The sequence below is a fragment of the Echeneis naucrates genome, chromosome 2 (assembly GCF_900963305.1).
Source record: "Echeneis naucrates chromosome 2, fEcheNa1.1, whole genome shotgun sequence".
Classification (NCBI taxonomy): domain Eukaryota; kingdom Metazoa; phylum Chordata; class Actinopteri; order Carangiformes; family Echeneidae; genus Echeneis; species Echeneis naucrates.
The window spans coordinates 1,862,114-1,880,908 of record NC_042512.1 but is presented as its reverse complement, the minus strand read 5'-3'; the positions used below and the strand labels follow the sequence as shown (position 1 = coordinate 1,880,908).

Genomic DNA, 18,795 nt, shown 5'->3' with positions numbered 1-18,795 from the left:
CAAGGAACCTTCCCACCTGGTCCATTATTAGAATAATAATGTTTACATGAACCACTGACCCCAAAGCAGTTACATGAATGTACATGACCAACACACTGCAGCAGTGGAAATAAGGTGGCTCCAAACATACCTAATGTAAACATCACCACCTCAGGAAAACATCCATTTTGCTGTGATTGTGTAGCAAAGCTTTAGTCCAATCAGCTGCAGTGGTTTGGTTCCACACTAAGATAAGGATTGGCTCTAAGGGCTGGTCTGCTGGGGGAGCAGTTGCCCCGTTGCCCTCCTCTCTCTGCTGCAGGAAACATGTTTGCTCCGTCTGCCTCGCTGATCTCCCAGCTATGTTAAATATCAGTCTCAGGATTCTATGGACTGATATCAAATCATTCAAATGAAGATCATTCAGAATCGGGAAAATCATCAATTTATTTATATATTTAATTTTGAACCCATCCTTATAATCCATTAAAGATGACATAGATCAGAATAGATTCTGCATATTTAAGTATGATTTCCACATTCAGCTATTCATGTCTCTTCAAATATATCATTAATGATGAGTTGTTTTCTGTGTAGAACTTTTGGAGGTTGTGTAGTTGACTGTTTGACTGGTTTTAGAGTGGACTTACCTGCCAGAGCTAACAGATGGGGGCTCCAGTTGAACTTAAGTCACGCACTTCAGCGTCCAAAGTCCAAAATACGAGTACAAAATTGTGAAATACGACTACGACACTGCAAAATGTGAGTATGAAAGCCCCCACGAGAGTTCATTCATTATGAGATTGTTCTGACTCCATACAAAAAAGTGCAACGGAAATGCCCCCACCCAAAATTCCATCCCTGACCACAAGACCATCTCTGCATTATACAAGAGATCATATGTGGCAGAATCAGAGATAGAAATAAAGTTTGGCTGACTCTGCTGTTTGGTTATTTCTGATGTGTTACAATCACAATGATGACAGTTTGAGTCAGTTCAGGTTCTTGACAGTGTTGTTTCATTTTCTCATTAAATCTTGTCACTGTTTGTATTAACCGTTGTGAAGCTGCTTCCTGTTGGTTCAGCAGTTTGAATTTCATTTTCTAAACTTCTACTTTCTAAACCTTCAGCTCTGAACAGATGATGAAACACTGAACGCTTTCAAGCAGGAACTTTGTCTCCTAAAGTCACATCTTTTCTTCTTTACTCAGGTTGTGGGGCTTCAGTTTGTCAGAGATCAGCTGTTCTTCTCTGGTCTCAGCTCTGAAGTCCAACCCCTCCCATCTCAGAAAACTGGACCTGATTCAGAACGACCTGGAGGATTCAGGACTGAAGGATCTGTGGGGTTTTCTGAAGAGTCCTCACTGCAGACTGGAGACTCTGAGGTCAGACTCATGTTTTATTTCTGCTCTCAGATTAATATGATGTTACAGTTGTGGTGACTCTGATCTGCAGACAGGTTTATATTTATGAGGGAAAATCCTCTTCAGCTTTTTAACATTTAAACTGTTAAATGGTTTGAAAGTAACTTTGGAAAACAGATTTCTATTAATTTGAAAATTAAATTTTAATTGCAAGCAGTTTATCAATCAATCTTGTATTTTTGAAAGGGGACATCATATCTTAATGAATATTTGTATGTTAACATGCAGATTGTGGTTTGTGGTTTTTTTCATTTATTTATTTATTTGCGTGTCGAATTGAAAGAAACTGCACTTAGTTTGTCTAAGAAGATGTTTGGCCTCTTATCTCAGGGGCTTCATCAGTTCATCAGTCCTCACTAGTCTGACAGACAGTGGAGTTGGACCCAGGTATTTAACCTCTGTAGGAGTGTTCACAAAGCTCCTTGTGACAACAGCCCATTAGAGGAGTTCCACTGACCATTGTTAGTCCACTACTGTAGACACATTTGTGTGTCATTTCTGTTGTGGAAATTCTCTGTTGCTGGTGAAGAATGAAATAGAGACTTTTTCTGGCTGACAAGTTTTTATTTTCTTTGCAGGGCTTGTTCAGGGCTCTACCTGCAGACTGAGCTAAAACACTGACAGCTGGGTTAAATGTCATGTGTTGGTCCAACGTCAGGCCAAGACATGTCATCTTCAAATATATCATTCATGATAAGTTTGGTTTTCTGTGTAGAACTTTTGCAGCTTGTTTGCAGACTGTTTCGACTGGTTTTAGAGTGGACTTACCTACCGGAGCTCAATTTCAGGTGTTTCAGCTGTTGGACTTTCATTTTCTAAACTTCTACTTTCTAAACCTTCAGCTCTGAACAGATGATGAAACATTGAACGCTTTTAGGCAGGAACTTTGTGTCCTAAAGTCACATCTTTTATTCTTTACTCAGGTTGATGGGCTGCAGTTTGTCAGAGATCAGTTGTTCTTCTCTGGTCTCAGCTCTGAAGTCCAACCCCTCCCATCTCAGAGAACTGGACCTGAGTCACAACAATGACCTGCAGGATTCAGGACTGAAGGATCTGTGTGGTTTTCTGAAGAGTCCAGATTGTAGACTGCAGATTCTGAGGTCTGTTTACTTGCTGTTGTAAATTTGTTTAATCCAGAATGTATATTCACATTTAACTTGAATGTATTCACTTTTGAATGTATTCAAAATCGCTGTTGTTTCATGTTTCCAGTTGTTCTAATAATAATAATAAATGTTGTCAGTGTTTTCCAAAACTTGAATTTACCTGTTCAATATATTAATCAGGAAAAGTCTTCCAGGAACCAAAGAGTTGGTTTCACATGTTTGATCTCCAGACAGAAACCAGGACCAAATCTTGCTCTTGGTCTTTGTATTGGAACAAAGTATGATGTGGACCAGCAACATTTGTGATGTTAAAGTGGGTGATGAGATTGAGAAGTTGGAGAAGTTCTGGATCAGGACATTTCTGACTGATTATCAGTCATCTGATCTCCATGATTTGTTCTTTTCCAGGTTGAGATGCTGTTGGTTGTCAGAGATCAGCTGTTCTTCTCTGGCCTCAGCTCTGAAGTCCAACCCCTCCCATCTCAGAGAACTGGACCTGAGAGGAAACCTCCTGCAGGATCCAGATGTGGAGGAGCTGCGTGATCTTGTGGAGAGTCCAGACTGTAGACTGGAGACTCTGAGGTCAGTCCACTGTGGTAGATCTTTAATCCACCGCTGAATCTAATGTCCTAATAAATGTCTTCTGACTTGGAGGGTGTGGAGCTGAGGACCAGAGTCAGTTGTGTTGTTGAGACTCCAGCCCTCATGGGGCTTTCAGACACGTGGCCGTGGCCCCCCTGTGCTCTGAAAGCTGTTATTTCCAAAGGATTGGAGCTCCACCACAGGTTTCCCTGCACTGAGCAGAGATCATGTGCAGCACAGTGATAGTTGTGTTTCTTTGTGGTGTGGTCATACTCAGTCAGTGTGTTACTGCAGTAGATGGAGTTCAGAGCAGCGGTACAGAAGCTGAGTGATGAGCTGCTGTGGACGGAGTCAACATCAAAAAGCTCTTCTACACACTTTGAAAACAAACAGTCCAACACATGCTGAAATGTTCTTCATTTAGAAGATTTTACAGCTTCATCTTCACGTCAAAGCAGACGAGAAGATGAATCCTTTGCTGCCACATATTTATGAAGCAGCCACCTGCTGTATTCCTACACACAAGTATGTCCCGTATTCCACTGCAGCCGCAGGTCAGCTGAGGGAATCACTTTGTTTTAGAGTGAGGAGCTGCTGAACTTCAGCCTCCAGTGGCTGAAATGACAATTACACTAAAGAAACACTTCAAACATCCAGACAGAATGTGGTGGAACTTTGATTTAAAGTCTTCTGAACATATCTGACTGATTATCAATGATTTTATCTGCATCTTTTATTCATTATTCAGATTTGACAACTCCAGTTTGTCAGAGATCAGCTGTTCTTCTCTGGTCTCAGCTCTGAAGTCCAACCCCTCCCATCTCAGAGAACTAAGCCTGAGTTGGAATGACCTGCAGGATTCAGGACTGAAGGATCTGTGTGGTTTTCTGAAGAGTCCTCACTGTAGACTGGAGACTCTGAGGTCAGACTGATGTTTTATTTCTGCTCTCAGATTAATATGATGTTACAGTTGTGGTGACTCTGACCTGCAGACAGGTTTATATTTATGAGGGAAAATCCTCTTCAGGTTTTAGACATTTAACTGTTAAATGGTTTGAAAGTAACTTTGGAAAACAGATTTCTATTAATTTGAAAATTACATTTTATTTGCAAGCAGTTTATCAATCAATCTTGTATTTTTGAAAGGGGACATCATATCTTAATGAATATTTGTATGTTAATATGCAGATTGTGGTTTGTGGTTTTTTTCATTTATTTATTTATTTGCGTGTCGAATTGAAAGAAACTGCACTTCGGTTTGTCTAAGAAGATGTTTGGCCTCTTATCTCAGGGGCTTCATCAGTTCAACCCATCGGTCTGACTAGTCCTCACCTCCTTGTGTAGTTGACTGTTTGACTGGTTTTAGAGTGGACTTACCTGCCAGAGCTAACAGATGGGGGCTCCAGTTGAACTTAAGTCACGCACTTCAGCTTCCAAAGTCCAAAATACGAGTACAAAATTGTGAAATACGACTACGCCACTGCAAAATATGAGTACGAAAGCCCCCACGAGAGTTCATTCATTATGAGATTGTTCTGACTCTATACAAAAAAGTGCAAGGGAAATGCCCCCACTCAAAATTCCATCCCTGACCAGAAGACCATCTCTGCATTATACAAGAGATCATATGTGGCAGAATCAGAGATAGAAATAAAGTTTGGCTGACTCTGCTGTTATTTCTGATGTGTTACAATCACAATGATGACAGTTTGAGTCAGCTCAGGTTCTTGACAGTGTTGTTTCATTTTCTCATTAAATCTTGTCACTGTTTGTATTTGACTGTTGTGAAGCTGCTTCCTGTTGGTTCAGCCGTCTGAATTTAATTTTCTAAACTTCTACTTTCTAAACCTTCAGCTCTGAACAGATGATGTAACATTGAACGCTTTCAAGCAGGAACTTTGTCTCCTAAAGTCACATCTTTTCTTCTTTACTCAGGTTGTGGGGCTTCAGTTTGTCAGAGATCAGCTGTTCTTCTCTGGTCTCAGCTCTGAAGTCCAACCCCTCCCATCTCAGAGAACTGGACCTGATTCAGAACGACCTGGAGGATTCAGGACTGAAGGATCTGTGTGGTTTTCTGGAGAGTCCTCACTGCAGACTGGAGACTCTGAGGTCAGACTCATGTTTTATTTCTGCTCTCAGATTAATATGATGTTACAGTTGTGGTGACTCTGACCTGCAGACAGGTTTATATTTATGAGGGAAAATCCTCTTCAGGTTTTAGACATGTAACTGTTAAATGGTTTGAAAGTAACTTTGGAAAACAGATTTCTATTAATTTGAAAATTACATTTTAATTGCAAGCAGTTTATCAATCAATCTTGTATTTTTGAAAGGGGACATCATATCTTAATGAATATTTGTATGTTAACATGCAGATTGTGGTTTGTGGTTTTTTTCATTTATTTATTTATTTGCGTGTCGAATTGAAAGCAACTGCACTTAGTTTGTCTAAGAAGATGTTTGGCCTCTTATCTCAGGGGCTTCATCAGTTCATCAGTCCTCACTAGTCTGACAGACAGTGGAGTTGGACCCAGGTATTTAACCTCTGTAGGAGTGTTCACAAAGCTCCTTGTGACAACAGCCCATTAGAGGAGTTCCACTGACCATTGTTAGTCCGCTACTGTAGACACATTAGTGTGTCATTTCTGTTGTGGAAATTCTCTGTTGCTGGTGAAGAATGAAATAGAGACTTTTTCTGGCTGACAAGTTTTTATTTTCTTTGCAGGGCTTGTTCAGGGCTCTACCTGCAGACTGAGCTAAAACACTGACAGCTGGGTTAAATGTCATGTGTTGGTCCAACATCAGGCCATTTATACTGATCAGTGTAGGACAGCAGTACTGTCCCAAGATTAACAACATTCAACTTGGCCTAATATTCACCACTTGTGTTTTGTCTTGGTTCTCCATTAGTCTCCACTTCCAGCACCGTTTTGGAACAATGTTCAGCATAACGTGGACATTTTTTCTTTTTTAGACAACAGAATAGATCATCCACATGTAACATGGCTCTATTGGTTGAGTTTGGGATATTTCAGTCATAATGCAAATTTAGTTTGAATATCAAACAGATTGTCAGAACTAATGCTTTCATTTTCCAAGGAACCTTCCCACCTGGTCCATTATTAGAATAATAATGTTTACATGAACCACTGACCCCAAAGCAGTTACATGAATGTACATGAGCAACACACTGCAGCAGTGGAAATAAGGTGGCTCCAAACATACCTAATGTAAACATCACCACCTCAGGAAAACATCCATTTTGCTGTGATTGTGTAGCAAAGCTTTAGTCCAATCAGCTGCAGTGGTTTGGTTCCACACTAAGATAAGGATTGGCTCTAAGGGCTGGTCTGCTGGGGGAGCAGTTGCCCCGTTGCCCTCCTCTCTCTGCTGCAGGAAACATGTTTGCTCCGTCTGCCTCGCTGATCTCCCAGCTATGTTAAATATCAGTCTCAGGATTCTATGGACTGATATCAAATCATTCAAATGAAGATCATTCAGAATCGGGAAAATCATCAATTTATTTATATATTTAATTTTGAACCCATCCTTATAATCCATTAAAGATGACATAGATCAGAATAGATTCTGCATATTTAAGTATGATTTCCACATTCAGCTATTCATGTCTCTTCAAATATATCATTAATGATGAGTTAGGTTTTCTGTGTAGAACTTTTGGAGGTTGTGTAGTTGACTGTTTGACTGGTTTTAGAGTGGACTTACCTGCCAGAGCTAACAGATGGGGGCTCCAGTTGAACTTAAGTCACACACTTCAGCGTCCAAAGTCCAAAATACGAGTACAAAATTGTGAAATACGACTACGACACTGCAAAATATGAGTACGAAAGCCCCCACGAGAGTTCATTCATTATGAGATTGTTCTGACTCTATACAAAAAAGTGTAAGGGAAGTGCCCCCACCCAAAATTCCATCCCTGACCAGAAGACCATCTCTGCATTATACAAGAGATCATATGTGGCAGAATCAGAGATAGAAATAAAGTTTGGCTGACTCTGCTGTTTGGTTATTTCTGATGTGTTACAATCACAATGATGACAGTTTGAGTCAGTTCAGGTTCTTGACAGTGTTGTTTCATTTTCTCATGAAATCTTGTCACTGTTTGTATTTGACTGTTGTGAAGCTGCTTCCTGTTGGTTCAGCAGTTTGAATTTCATTTTCTAAACTTCTACTTTCTAAACCTTCAGCTCTGAACAGATGATGAAACACTGAACGCTTTCAAGCAGGAACTTTGTCTCCTAAAGTCACATCTTTTATTTTTTACTCAGGTTGAAGAACTGCAGATGGTCAGAGATCAGCTGTTCTTCTCTGGGCTCAGCTCTGAAGTCCAACCCCTCCCATCTCAGAGAACTGGACCTGAGTCACAACGACCTGCAGGATTCAGGACTGAAGGATCTGTGTGGTTTTCTGAAGAGTCCTCACTGTAGACTGGAGACTCTGAGGTCAGACTGATGTTTTATTTCTGCTCTCAGATTAATATGATGTTACAGTTGTGGTGACTCTGACCTGCAGACAGGTTTATATTTATGAGGGAAAATCCTCTTCAGGTTTTAGACATTTAACTGTTAAATGGTTTGAAAGTAACTTTGGAAAACAGATTTCTATTAATTTGAAAATTACATTTTAATTGCAAGCAGTTTATCAATCAATCTTGTATTTTTGAAAGGGGACATCATATCTTAATGAATATTTGTATGTTAACATGCAGATTGTGGTTTGTGGTTTTTTTCATTTATTTATTTATTTGCGTGTCGAATTGAAAGCAACTGCACTTAGTTTGTCTAAGAAGATGTTTGGCCTCTTATCTCAGGGGCTTCATCAGTTCAACCCATCGGTCTGACTAGTCCTCACTAGTCTGACAGACAGTGGAGTTGGACCCAGGTATTTAACCTCTGTAGGAGTGTTCACAAAGCTCCTTATGACAGCAGCCCATTGGAGGAGTTCCACTGACCATTGTTAGTCCGCTACTGTAGACACATTTGTGTGTCATTTCTGTTGTGGAAATTCTCTGTTGCTGGTGAAGAATGAAATAGAGACTTTTTCTGGCTTACAAGTTTTTATTTTCTTTGCAGGGCTTGTTCAGGGCTCTACCTGCAGACTGAGCTAAATCACTGACAGCTGGGTTAAATGTCATGTGTTGGTCCAACATCAGGCCAAGACATTTATACTGATCAGTGTAGGACAGCATTACTGTCCCAAGATTAACAACATTCAACTTGGCCTAATATTCACCACTTGTGTTTTGTCTTGGTTCTCCATTAGTCTCCACTTCCAGCACCGTTTTGGAACAATGTTCAGCATAACGTGAACATTTTTTCTTTTTTAGACAACAGAATAGATCATCCACATGTAACATGGCTCTACTGGTTGAGTTTGGGATATTTCAGTCATAATGCAAATTTAGTTTGAATATCAAACAGATTGTCAGAACTAATGCTTTCATTTTCCAAGGAACCTTCCCACCTGGTCCATTATTAGAATAATAATGTTTACATTAACCACTGACCCGAAAGCAGTTACATGAATGTACATGACCAACACACTGCAGCAGTGGAAATAAGGTGGCTCCAAACATACCTAATGTAAACATCACCACCTCAGGAAAACATCCATTTTGCTGTGATTGTGTAGCAAAGCTTTAGTCCAATCAGCTGCAGTGGTTTGGTTCCACACTAAGATAAGGATTGGCTCTAAGGGCTGGTCTGCTGGGGGAGCAGTTGCCCCGTTGCCCTCCTCTCTCTGCTGCAGGAAACATGTTTGCTCCGTCTGCCTCGCTGATCTCCCAGCTATGTTAAATATCAGTGTCAGGATTCTGTGGACTGATATCAGATCATTCAAATGAGGATCAGTCAGAATCGGGAAAATCAACAATTTATTTATATATTTAATTTTGAACCCATCCTTATAATCCATTAATGATGACATAGATCAGAATAGTTTCTGCATCTTTAAGTATGATTTCCACATTCAGCTATTCATGTTTCTTCAAATATCTCATTAATGATGAGTTATGTTTTCTGTGTAGAACTTTTGGAGGTTGTGTAGTTGACAGTTTGACTGGTTTTAGAGTGGACTTACCTGCCAGAGCTAACAGATGGAGGCTCGAGTCGAACTTAAGTCGCACACTTCAGCGTCCAACAAACGTCACCATTGGCTGGTAAAGCTGTCAATAAGATGTATGTTTTTAATTGTCAGATTCATCAGCCATTCATGTGGCCCCTTACGTTTCTCCACACTTAAACTGTTGGCGACCGTCGTCACTATGGCAACAGAAAACACCTTTCGCAAAGGTGGCATGTAACATACAGTCACATAGTTTATGTTCATTCAAACATTTAACTTTGTTAAGCAGGATGCTTCCACTCATTCAGTGGCATTGCATGATTTACAACAAGGGGATAGTCAGATAAATGTTACTGACAGGTTGAGGTTGAGTCTCTCCATGCGATTGATCGAAAGCTTTATCAGCCAATGGTGATGTTGGCTGAACTGCAACATCAGATCATTCTCAAAATTCAACACACAGATTTCATAACTGCACATTCAGCAATTTGTATGCTCCGTAAATTTATCTTACAAGTGTGCCTCAAAATCACATTTGTGAAGTCCGAAATACGAGTACAAAACTGTGAAATACGACTACGACACTGCAAAATATGAGTACAAAAGCCCCACGAGAGTTCATTCATTATGAGATTGTTCTGACTCCATCCAAAAAAGTGCAAGGGAAATGCCCCCACCCAAAATTCAATCCCTGACCAGAAGACCATCTCTGCGTTATACAAGAGATCAAACGTGGCAGAATCAGAGATAGAAATAAAGTTTGGCTGACTCTGCTGTTTGGTTATTTCTGATATGTTAAAATCACAATGTTGATAGTTTGAGTCAGTTCAGGTTCTTTACAGTGTTGTTTCATTTTCTCATGAAATCTTGTCACTGTTTGTATTTGACTGTTGTGAAGCTGCTTCCTGTTGGTTCAGCTGTTTGACTTTCATTTTCTAAACTTCTACTTTCTAAACCTTCAGCTCTGAACAGATGATGAAACATTGAACACTTTCAAGCAGGAACTTTGTCTCCTAAAGTCACATCTTTTATTCTTTACTCAGGTTGAAGGGCAGCAGTTTGTCAGAGATCAGCTGTTCTTCTCTGGTCTCAGCTCTGAAGTCCAACCCCTCCCATCTCAGAAAACTGTACCTGAGTTGGAACGACCTGAAGGATTCAGGACTGAAGGATCTGTGTGGTTTTCTGAAGAGTCCTCACTGCAGACTGGAGACTTTGAGGTCAGACTCATGTTTTATTTCTGCTCTCAGATTAATATGATGTTACAGTTGTGGTGACTCTGACCTGCAGACAGGTTTATATTTATGAGGGAAAATCCTCTTCAGGTTTTAGACATTTATATGTTAAATGGTTGAAAATAGCTTTTGAAAAAGTTTATTTCAAAATGACATTGGAATGGAAAACATTAATCTAATGTTTTTGAAAGGGGACATCGTATATGAATTTGAAATATTAAAATCTTAATTCAATGTTTCTTAGAATCATCCAAAATCAAAGAAATCAACACAAATATAAACCCTTTTGCCAACAAAAACACCTCTGAGGTGCTCATACACAGAACAAGAAAACTGTAATGGGTTCGCTCTCTCACCCAAGAATGGCACAAGTCTAGACTGGAACAGCTGAGAACTTTATTGACTACGTGCAATAGCCCAAACAGACGGCAGGCAGAGGCAGAGTCTAGAGACAGGCAGCAGGTCAGGTTACCGGGGCAGAGATGAGGAGTAGTGGTCTGGGGCCGAAGGCAGGTTAGGCCCCAGGAGGTCCGTCGGGAAAGCTGAGCGTAATGCAGAGAGGCAGAGTGGAGGAGCTGGTTAAGGGGAGTCTGGGAGGAACAGATGAGTCTGTTTATCCTGATTAAGAGAGGTAAGCAGGCAGGTAGAGTGGGTGGTGGAGGGGAGAACCAGGAGTGGACTATGACAAAAACAAAACATGGATCTGACTTTCTACTTCATCCAGTTTGCATAGTGAACAAATCCGGTCTTCCTCAGGTGTGGCATTAAAGCTCCCTGTTTCTGGGACTAATGGAAGTGTTCCTGAACACAACTGTCCATAATGATCTTTGTCTTTTAGTTCATTTATTCTTAATGTAAGGTTCCACACTGTAAGTGTTCTTATTAAGACAGTAGGTTCTTCATTTTGGCTTCCTCCAAACATCCAGAGACCGTTTATCTCTCTGCTTTAGGAACAGTTTGTTTATAATATCTGTAATATCACAACATCATTTATGAATGAAAATATCAGATAAATCACTCATATAGAATATTAATTTCAGCTCACTGGCCCAGGGATGGTGATGAAAAGTGTCAGAATGAAATATCTTTTTAGTAATTCTGTCATCAGGCAGCTTCACAGATACATTCCTAATGTAAACATCAACACATCAGGACAACATCCATTTTGCTGTGATTGTGTAGCAAAGCTTTAGTCCAATCAGCTGCAGTGGTTTGGTTCCACACTAAGATAAGGATTGGCTCTAAGGGCTGGTCTGCTGGGGGAGCAGTTGCCCCGTTGCCCTCCTCTCTCTGCTGCAGGAAACATGTTTGCTCCGTCAGTCAGTTCAGGTTCTTTCAGGTGTTGTTTCATTTCCTCATTAAATCTTGTCACTGTTTGTATTTGACTGTTGTGAAGCTGCTTCCTGTTGGTTCAGCTGTTTGACTTTCATTTTCTAAACTTCTGCTTTCTAAACCTTCAGCTCTGAACAGATGATGAAACATTGAACACTTTCAAGCAGGAACTTTGTCTCCTAAAGTCACATCTTTTATTCTTTACTCAGGTTGAAGGGCTGCAGTTTGTCAGAGATCAGCTGTTCTTCTCTGGTCTCAGCTCTGAAGTCCAACCCCTCCCATCTCAGAGAACTGGACCTGAGTTGGAATGACCTGCAGGATTCAGGACTCAAGGATCTGTGTGGTTTTCTGAAGAGTCCTCACTGTAGACTGGAGACTCTGAGGTCAGACTCATGTTTTATTTCTGCTCTCAGATTAATATGATGTTACAGTTGTGGTGACTCTGACCTGCAGACAGGTTTATATTTATGAGGGAAAATCCTCTTCAGGTTTTAACATTTAAACTGTTAAATGGTTGAAAATAACTTTTGAAAACGGAATTTCACTCATTTGAACATGACATTTTGAATTTCACACAGTTCATATTCACAATGATGACAGTTTGAGTCAGTTCAGGTTCTTTACAGTGTTGTTTCATTTTCTCATTAAATCTTGTCACTGTTTGTATTTGACTGTTGTGAAGCTGCTTCCTGTTGGTTCAGCTGTTTGACTTTCATTTTCTAAACTTCTGCTTTCTAAACCTTCAGCTCTGAACAAATGATGAAACATTGAACACTTTCAAGTAGGAACTTTGTCTCCTAAAGTCACATCTTTTATTTTTTACTCAGGTTGGAGAACTGCAGTTTGTCAGAGATCAGCTGTTCTTCTCTGGTCTCAGCTCTGAAGTCCAACCCCTCCCATCTCAGAGAACTGGACCTGAGTGAGAACGACCTGAAGGATTCAGGACTGAAGGATCTGTGTGGTTTTCTGGAGAGTCCTCACTGTAGACTGGAGACTCTGAGGTCAGACTCATGTTTTATTTCTGCTCTCAGATTAATATGATGTTACAGTTGTGGTGACTCTGACCTGCAGACATCAGGCTGATATTATACTGATCCTCACTGAGGATCTTCATGCTGACGTCTGTTTTCTTCTTCTCTGGTTTAGTCCAGTCAGTGTGGCAGAGAAATGTTGAACTACAGATTTAAAACTAAACTAACTAAAAAAAAATAATAAAATTCCTTCATAGTTTCAGTTACAGGAAATATTTTTCCTCACCAACATGGACAAATATATATTCAGTGGGGTCGGAATCATTCACTCTCGAACAATTCGATTCAACTTGGATTTTTGTGGCGATGATTCGCTTCAAAATTGATTCTTTATTCAAAATGATTTTTGATTCAAAACAATTCGATTCATAGTCATTTCTGCTTCAATCTATAGGTGTGCAATGGATCCTCATGATCTACTCCAGTCTGCTTTGCAAGACAAAATGACGAATAGAGACATTAAAGTGTCTTTTTCACATTTATTAAGTTTTAAACATTTATCCATGCTCAGATGGAATTGTTGCAACTGTTGTTTAATACAATATCACATATTGCTTGAATAGCAAAAATAAAAGTCTCTCTTTAAAAAAAAAGAGCAGTTAAACATGCTGCCTTTTAAATTTTAAGGAAAGTGCCTTTTCAAATGTGTGTGGACCACAACTGCTACTCTGAGCAGCAAGATATAAAATAATTTGTGTCAGCTCCATGGTGACGTCAGACAGCGTCTTTGTCAGCATTGTTTTATTTTTTAAATCGATTTTGGGACATTTTTAATTGATTCTGAATCAAAGTAAATGAGAATTGTGATTCTTATATCAATCGTTTTTTGTTTTTTTTCTTTGAGTAAAGCACTAATATTCTGTGTTTTCTGTTCCAACACGACTATAAAGTCATGTGACTCAAGCAGACTGAAAGATTCAGACCAAACTCAGCATGTTAAACGTGGTCACTGCTGAATTAAGTGAAAATGTTCCAGATGTTGTGAACCATGTGTTGACTTGATGAAACATTGAACGCTTTCAAGCAGGAATTTTGTCTCCTAAAGTCACAACTTTTATTCTTTACTCAGGTTGATGAACTGCAGTTTGCAGTTTTAACTTTGAAAAACAGATTTTATTAAATAAAAATTAAATTTAAATTAAAAAAAATTAAATTAAATTAAATTAAATTAAATTAAATAAAAATTTTTATTAAATAAAAATCAGAAAGACAGAGAGAAAACAGTCAGCCAATCAGATCAGTCAGAGGACTGTTGTGATCATGTGACCATCAAATGAAGCAGATTCCAGCTGAAGGGTCAGAGTCTCTCAGTTTAAATGGACCTTCAGTAAATCATCAGTAAAGTGACTCAGCTCTTTATCTCCACTGTGGACTCAGAGAAAAGTCAGCAGACTTGAGGTCTGTGAGTTTCCAGCTCAGTGTGTTCACTCCAACACGTTAACATGAGCTGAGAGGAAGCAGCTGCTGCACATCTGGACTGAACAGGACTGAAGTCCCTGCAGGTCTTTATGCTGGATCTGCATCACTGACTGACAGCTGATGGACAGAGTCAGGAAACACTGATGGATCTGCTCTCTTCTTCTCTCCACAGGTGGAGGTGAAGAGGAAGGTGTGTGCTGATGGAGGATCAGCTGCTTCCTGATGATCCAGATGTTGCAGCAGCAGCTTGTCCAGACTCTGGACCATGTTCCTGGGAGGTGGAGAGGAGAGCTTCATCCAGCAGAGACTGACAGAGGAATCAGAACTGGTCTGAGAACAGAGTCCAGTCCACCATGATCCCAGAGACTCCTCAAGTCCTCCTCTCCTCTCAGCCAGCTCCTCCAAACTCCACCTGGGGTTTAGGTTCAGCTTCTTCTGGACCCTTTGGGCTGCTTTGGGAACGTTTCCAGAAGCATTTTCTTTGTTGGTATAAAACATTTTCTTGTGAAACACGTTACTGTCAGTGCTAAAATGCTAAAAGAGCAGAACTCAGAGGACACTGCAGCAGTTTACCTTCTGAAAGGACAATTTTTATTTTGTGTACTAAATGACCTTTGTAAGACCAACATAATGTCTTGTTTAATCTGAGTGTCTCTGTCTGAGTAGATGATGTGCCCCAGGTTGGGGATTTGTCTTGTTTATTTTTATATTTTTATGCATGAGGCACTTTGTGCAACATTGTTATTAGTTTGAAAAGTGCTGTATAAATAAAGGTGAAATGATTGATTTAATACAGTCCAATGATTTTTCTGGCAGTCGTGCAGGAGACTCTCAGCTCAACTGAACTCAGACACTTCTGACTGTTGCCTTCCAACTTTAGTGCTCCGTGTCACAGACTGATCCATTTTCTGACGTTATAGTCCACACCAGGCTGCAACCTCTCTGTGTGACACTTTGTTCATCATTATTTTCACACTTTAGTTCCTGCTTCTTTTCATTTAGGCTCCATGTAGGCTGTTCATGATGACTTTGTTTGTGTGTGGCTGTTTTCTTCTGAATGTGGGATCTCTGTCTGAATGAAAGTTTCACAATCACTGCCTCAGACTGCATTCAGAAGGAATTGTTGAAGTCATAGAAGCTGAAGAGTTGATGATCAGAGGCTGACAGCTAAAGGAAGCTAGAATGCACACTGCTCTCTGACAGAGTCGGCCTCCCTCCACATTTAGGAGGCTTTTTCACTTCTTACAACAGCTGACAAAGGGCTCATCTGGGATTTGAACCCCGGACCTGTCACACCCTGAGCCAGAATCATCCTGATTGTTCCTGGAATGGTTTGGTTAGTCAGAGTGTGTCTGTGTGTGTTCTTGTCTCTCTGAGTGGTTGGAAATGAAAATGGAGATCGGTAGAAGCAGATGACTCTGAGGATGAATGAATGTTTCGCTGACAACATCAACAACTGTTTACTCACCTCTATGAGACTGTGTGACGTCACTGGAGATCAAAGACGGAAGCGTCAAAGAGTCAGACGGAACGGCGCATGCGCACGAAGAAGCTCACATTGTCTCGCGAACGAATGAAGTGAAACACAAATCAGCTGTTATTAGACAAATAAGTGGCGTTTAATTGAACTAAAACCAAATCTGTTGGTTTGTTCCTCCTTCTACTTATTAAAATGCGTCTTTTCCTGCTTTCGCTCAATTTTGGAATCACAGACTGAGCCAAGCTGCGCACCTCGTCCACTGTGTGTGTGTGTGTGTGTGTGTGTGTGCTCTCTCTGCTGGTCTGAGCTCTCAGTTCATTTAAATGCTTTGTTGGATCTGTCTGTCTGTATCATGTCAGAAATTCTGAAACACTCTGAACTTCTTTAAAACACGGTGGATTTACTGATATGAAAGTGTCCAGCAGTGCATTGTGAGTACATTGTTGCATGTAAACATAATAAGTATCCCGGCCAATGCAGAGTAACTCTTTACCAACATCCAGATGTTAGAAACACAGTGCTGCTTGGAAAATACCCTGATAGACTCCAACACACTGACTTTGTGAAACAACCAGTGGAGCCCCCTGGTGGTCAGTAGAAGTGCAGCCCCTCTGAGCTGGTGGCAGACCAAGGCTTCAGTCTGCACACATCTTCCACATGTGATGGCACACACACTGTGTATTGTGGCAACATCCGTCCCCTCAGAGAGAATCTGCTCTTTAACCCTCCTGTCGTTTTCACCCCCCGCCCCTTACTTTAGTGTTCCTGCTCTGTTTTATACGGTGGCCGGTAAGTGCAAAACTAAATTACAAAGTGCCAAACACTTTTACAAAGCGTGAAAATAATTTACATGTTGAGAAATTTTATTCAACAAAATTACATAAGAAAAACACTTTTACCCCGGACAAAACAAACTTACATTTTATAAAACAACTTTCCAAGTTGCGAAACAAATTTCCAAACGACAGAATCTTCCGGAAGGGGAATGTACCAAATGCCGGAAGTGATCCAGAAGAAGATTGACTGTGAACTCAAAAAGTTTGTATCGGTTTGTGTGGCGGGAAAACTTTGCGGAGTGAAAGTTTATGGCAGCATGGAGTAAATGATGTTTTGGCCGTTTTGTGGAAACAACTTGAGCCAATTTACGCGGTTGTGTTTTCCGTGCGGACGATCTGTAGAATGTTTAACGTTGATGAACGGACCAGACGGAAGGAGCACGCGCACAGGAGACATCTAATAAACAGCCGGAAAATGCTAAACAAGCTAAGTGTAGCATCGCGCTAACTAGCTGAAGCCGCTGTCAGACATGCAGGGAATTAAAGTGCACCGTTTCATTTTGCAGCCAATCGTTGTCTACACGGAATAGCAACGCGTTTAGTTAGGATGCGGTGCTAGTTTTTTTTTTTTTTTTGTTTTTTTTTTACCTTAGGCTTTCAGTTATGCTAAATGCACAATTGTTGTTGATTGTTTTAGCTGCTGCTAACTTTCTGTTTTGATACGGAACTCCGTTCATTCCAGCAGAACAACCATGAACATCATATAAACAATTCATGGAGGACAGAAAGTCAAAGTCAAAAGAACTGTGGGCCGAAAGGAAACAGGTCCAGGTACGTGTGTGGATATATCTGTAAAATATGGAAGTCAATATGTGTGTGTGTGAAATGAATGATATCTTTTTGTTATTTTAGCAGATAAACATGGATTGATGGCGCCACATGGAGCTGATTTAAAAGCTCAGAGAGGGAAAACACTCCCATTATATCCAGATCCGGAGGTAGCAGCACCTGATCTACTGAAGCATGATGTGAAGTTTACACGGTGCAAACATCAGCCTGCGGACTCTTAAAAGGATGATTCCTCTCCAAACGCCATCAGGTTGGAACTTCGTGGACCTGGACAACTGTTTGGCTATCGGACGATGTGGCAGGTACTCAGACAAAAGTCCAATCTTCGAGTGAAGAGAGATGATGTGATGAATGAGAGAGCACGCAGAAGGTTTCTAAGAAGAAGCTGCTCCTCAATGGGAGCGAACTGTATGTGGCATGCAGATGGTTCTGATAAACTGGCTCTCTCAGGACGCATGGATGGATTTTTTCACCTAAAGTGCTGTGGCTCCAATGTGGACCGACAAATAACAAGAAGCCAACAGTGATCGCTGAGAATCTCCTCTCATGAGACTGAGGACTGATTGTGGCACGGAGAATGGCATTATGGCTGCCATTCAGTCTCCCCTACGCCTCCATCATGATGACTGCTGCTCTGGGCCGTCCAGCCACATGTATGGCTCATCCACGAATAAGCAGCGTGTTGAATCCTGGTGGGCCATATTTAGAAGGGGAAGGTAAGTGGCCTTCATGAAGTCATTTTATTATGACTGACCTTTCATTTGATTTTTATCTTTATGTTCTATCTCAGATGAACTCCTCTAGACATATATAATAACTGAGGCTGTGACTTGAACGCGTTCATTTCAATTCATTCATTACAAAGCCTTTAATAAATTAGATTTTTTTAATGGAGTCCCACTTCTAATAATAATCTATATTTACTTCCGATTCTATCCATTTCTACAGGTCTCAGTTCTGGACGGAGTTGTTTGCTGGATACTTCAACGGGAGCCATGAGCATCAGTGCCTTCTGAGATGTTGCTATGGTGATGTTGGATGAGTGTGTGAGACTGTGGAACAGTCACAGGATTCACACTTCCAGAACAGCGTCATGTCCAATGAACTGTACTGCTGACCACACAGGTAATATTGGTGATGGATGGATATTCCATGTTTGTTTTATTTATTTATTGCTTAAATGTAAATAAATAATATAAATGCTATTTATTGTATCTAACACAGATTTGGCTCCACAGACTGGATTTGAGATTGAACTAGCTGATTTGGATGCTGTTCCAGAGGCGAGCCTGTCAATAGCTCCATGTGGGGACTCAAACATGCAGGAGGACTTTGACTTTGTTATGGAGCACAAACAACTACAGAAGCCAGAGAACTGGGAGTCTGCAACAGAACTGTACATGAAGCTGAAAGAAACTGCTCAGCTGTGAGTCAGTGACAATGGGAATTTTCCCTTCCTGCATTATCAAGTGTTTCCTCATTGGGGTTTCTGTCCTATTT

At 40.5% G+C, this 18,795-nt stretch overlaps 1 protein-coding gene across 1 annotated transcript in view; it reads left to right on the top strand.

The window, feature by feature from the left end:
- Positions 1-12,706, top strand: part of LOC115053713 (NACHT, LRR and PYD domains-containing protein 12-like) — a gene marked incomplete at its 3' end in the record, with an annotated part of 135,820 nt that extends 123,114 nt beyond the window's left edge. Inside the window, exons 10-11 of the mRNA XM_029518516.1 lie at positions 2,328-2,504; positions 12,568-12,706. Of these exons, the coding sequence (XP_029374376.1) occupies positions 2,328-2,504; positions 12,568-12,706 (316 nt within the window). The remainder of the gene's footprint in view (positions 1-2,327; positions 2,505-12,567) is intronic.
- Between the last annotated feature and the right edge of the window lie 6,089 nt (positions 12,707-18,795).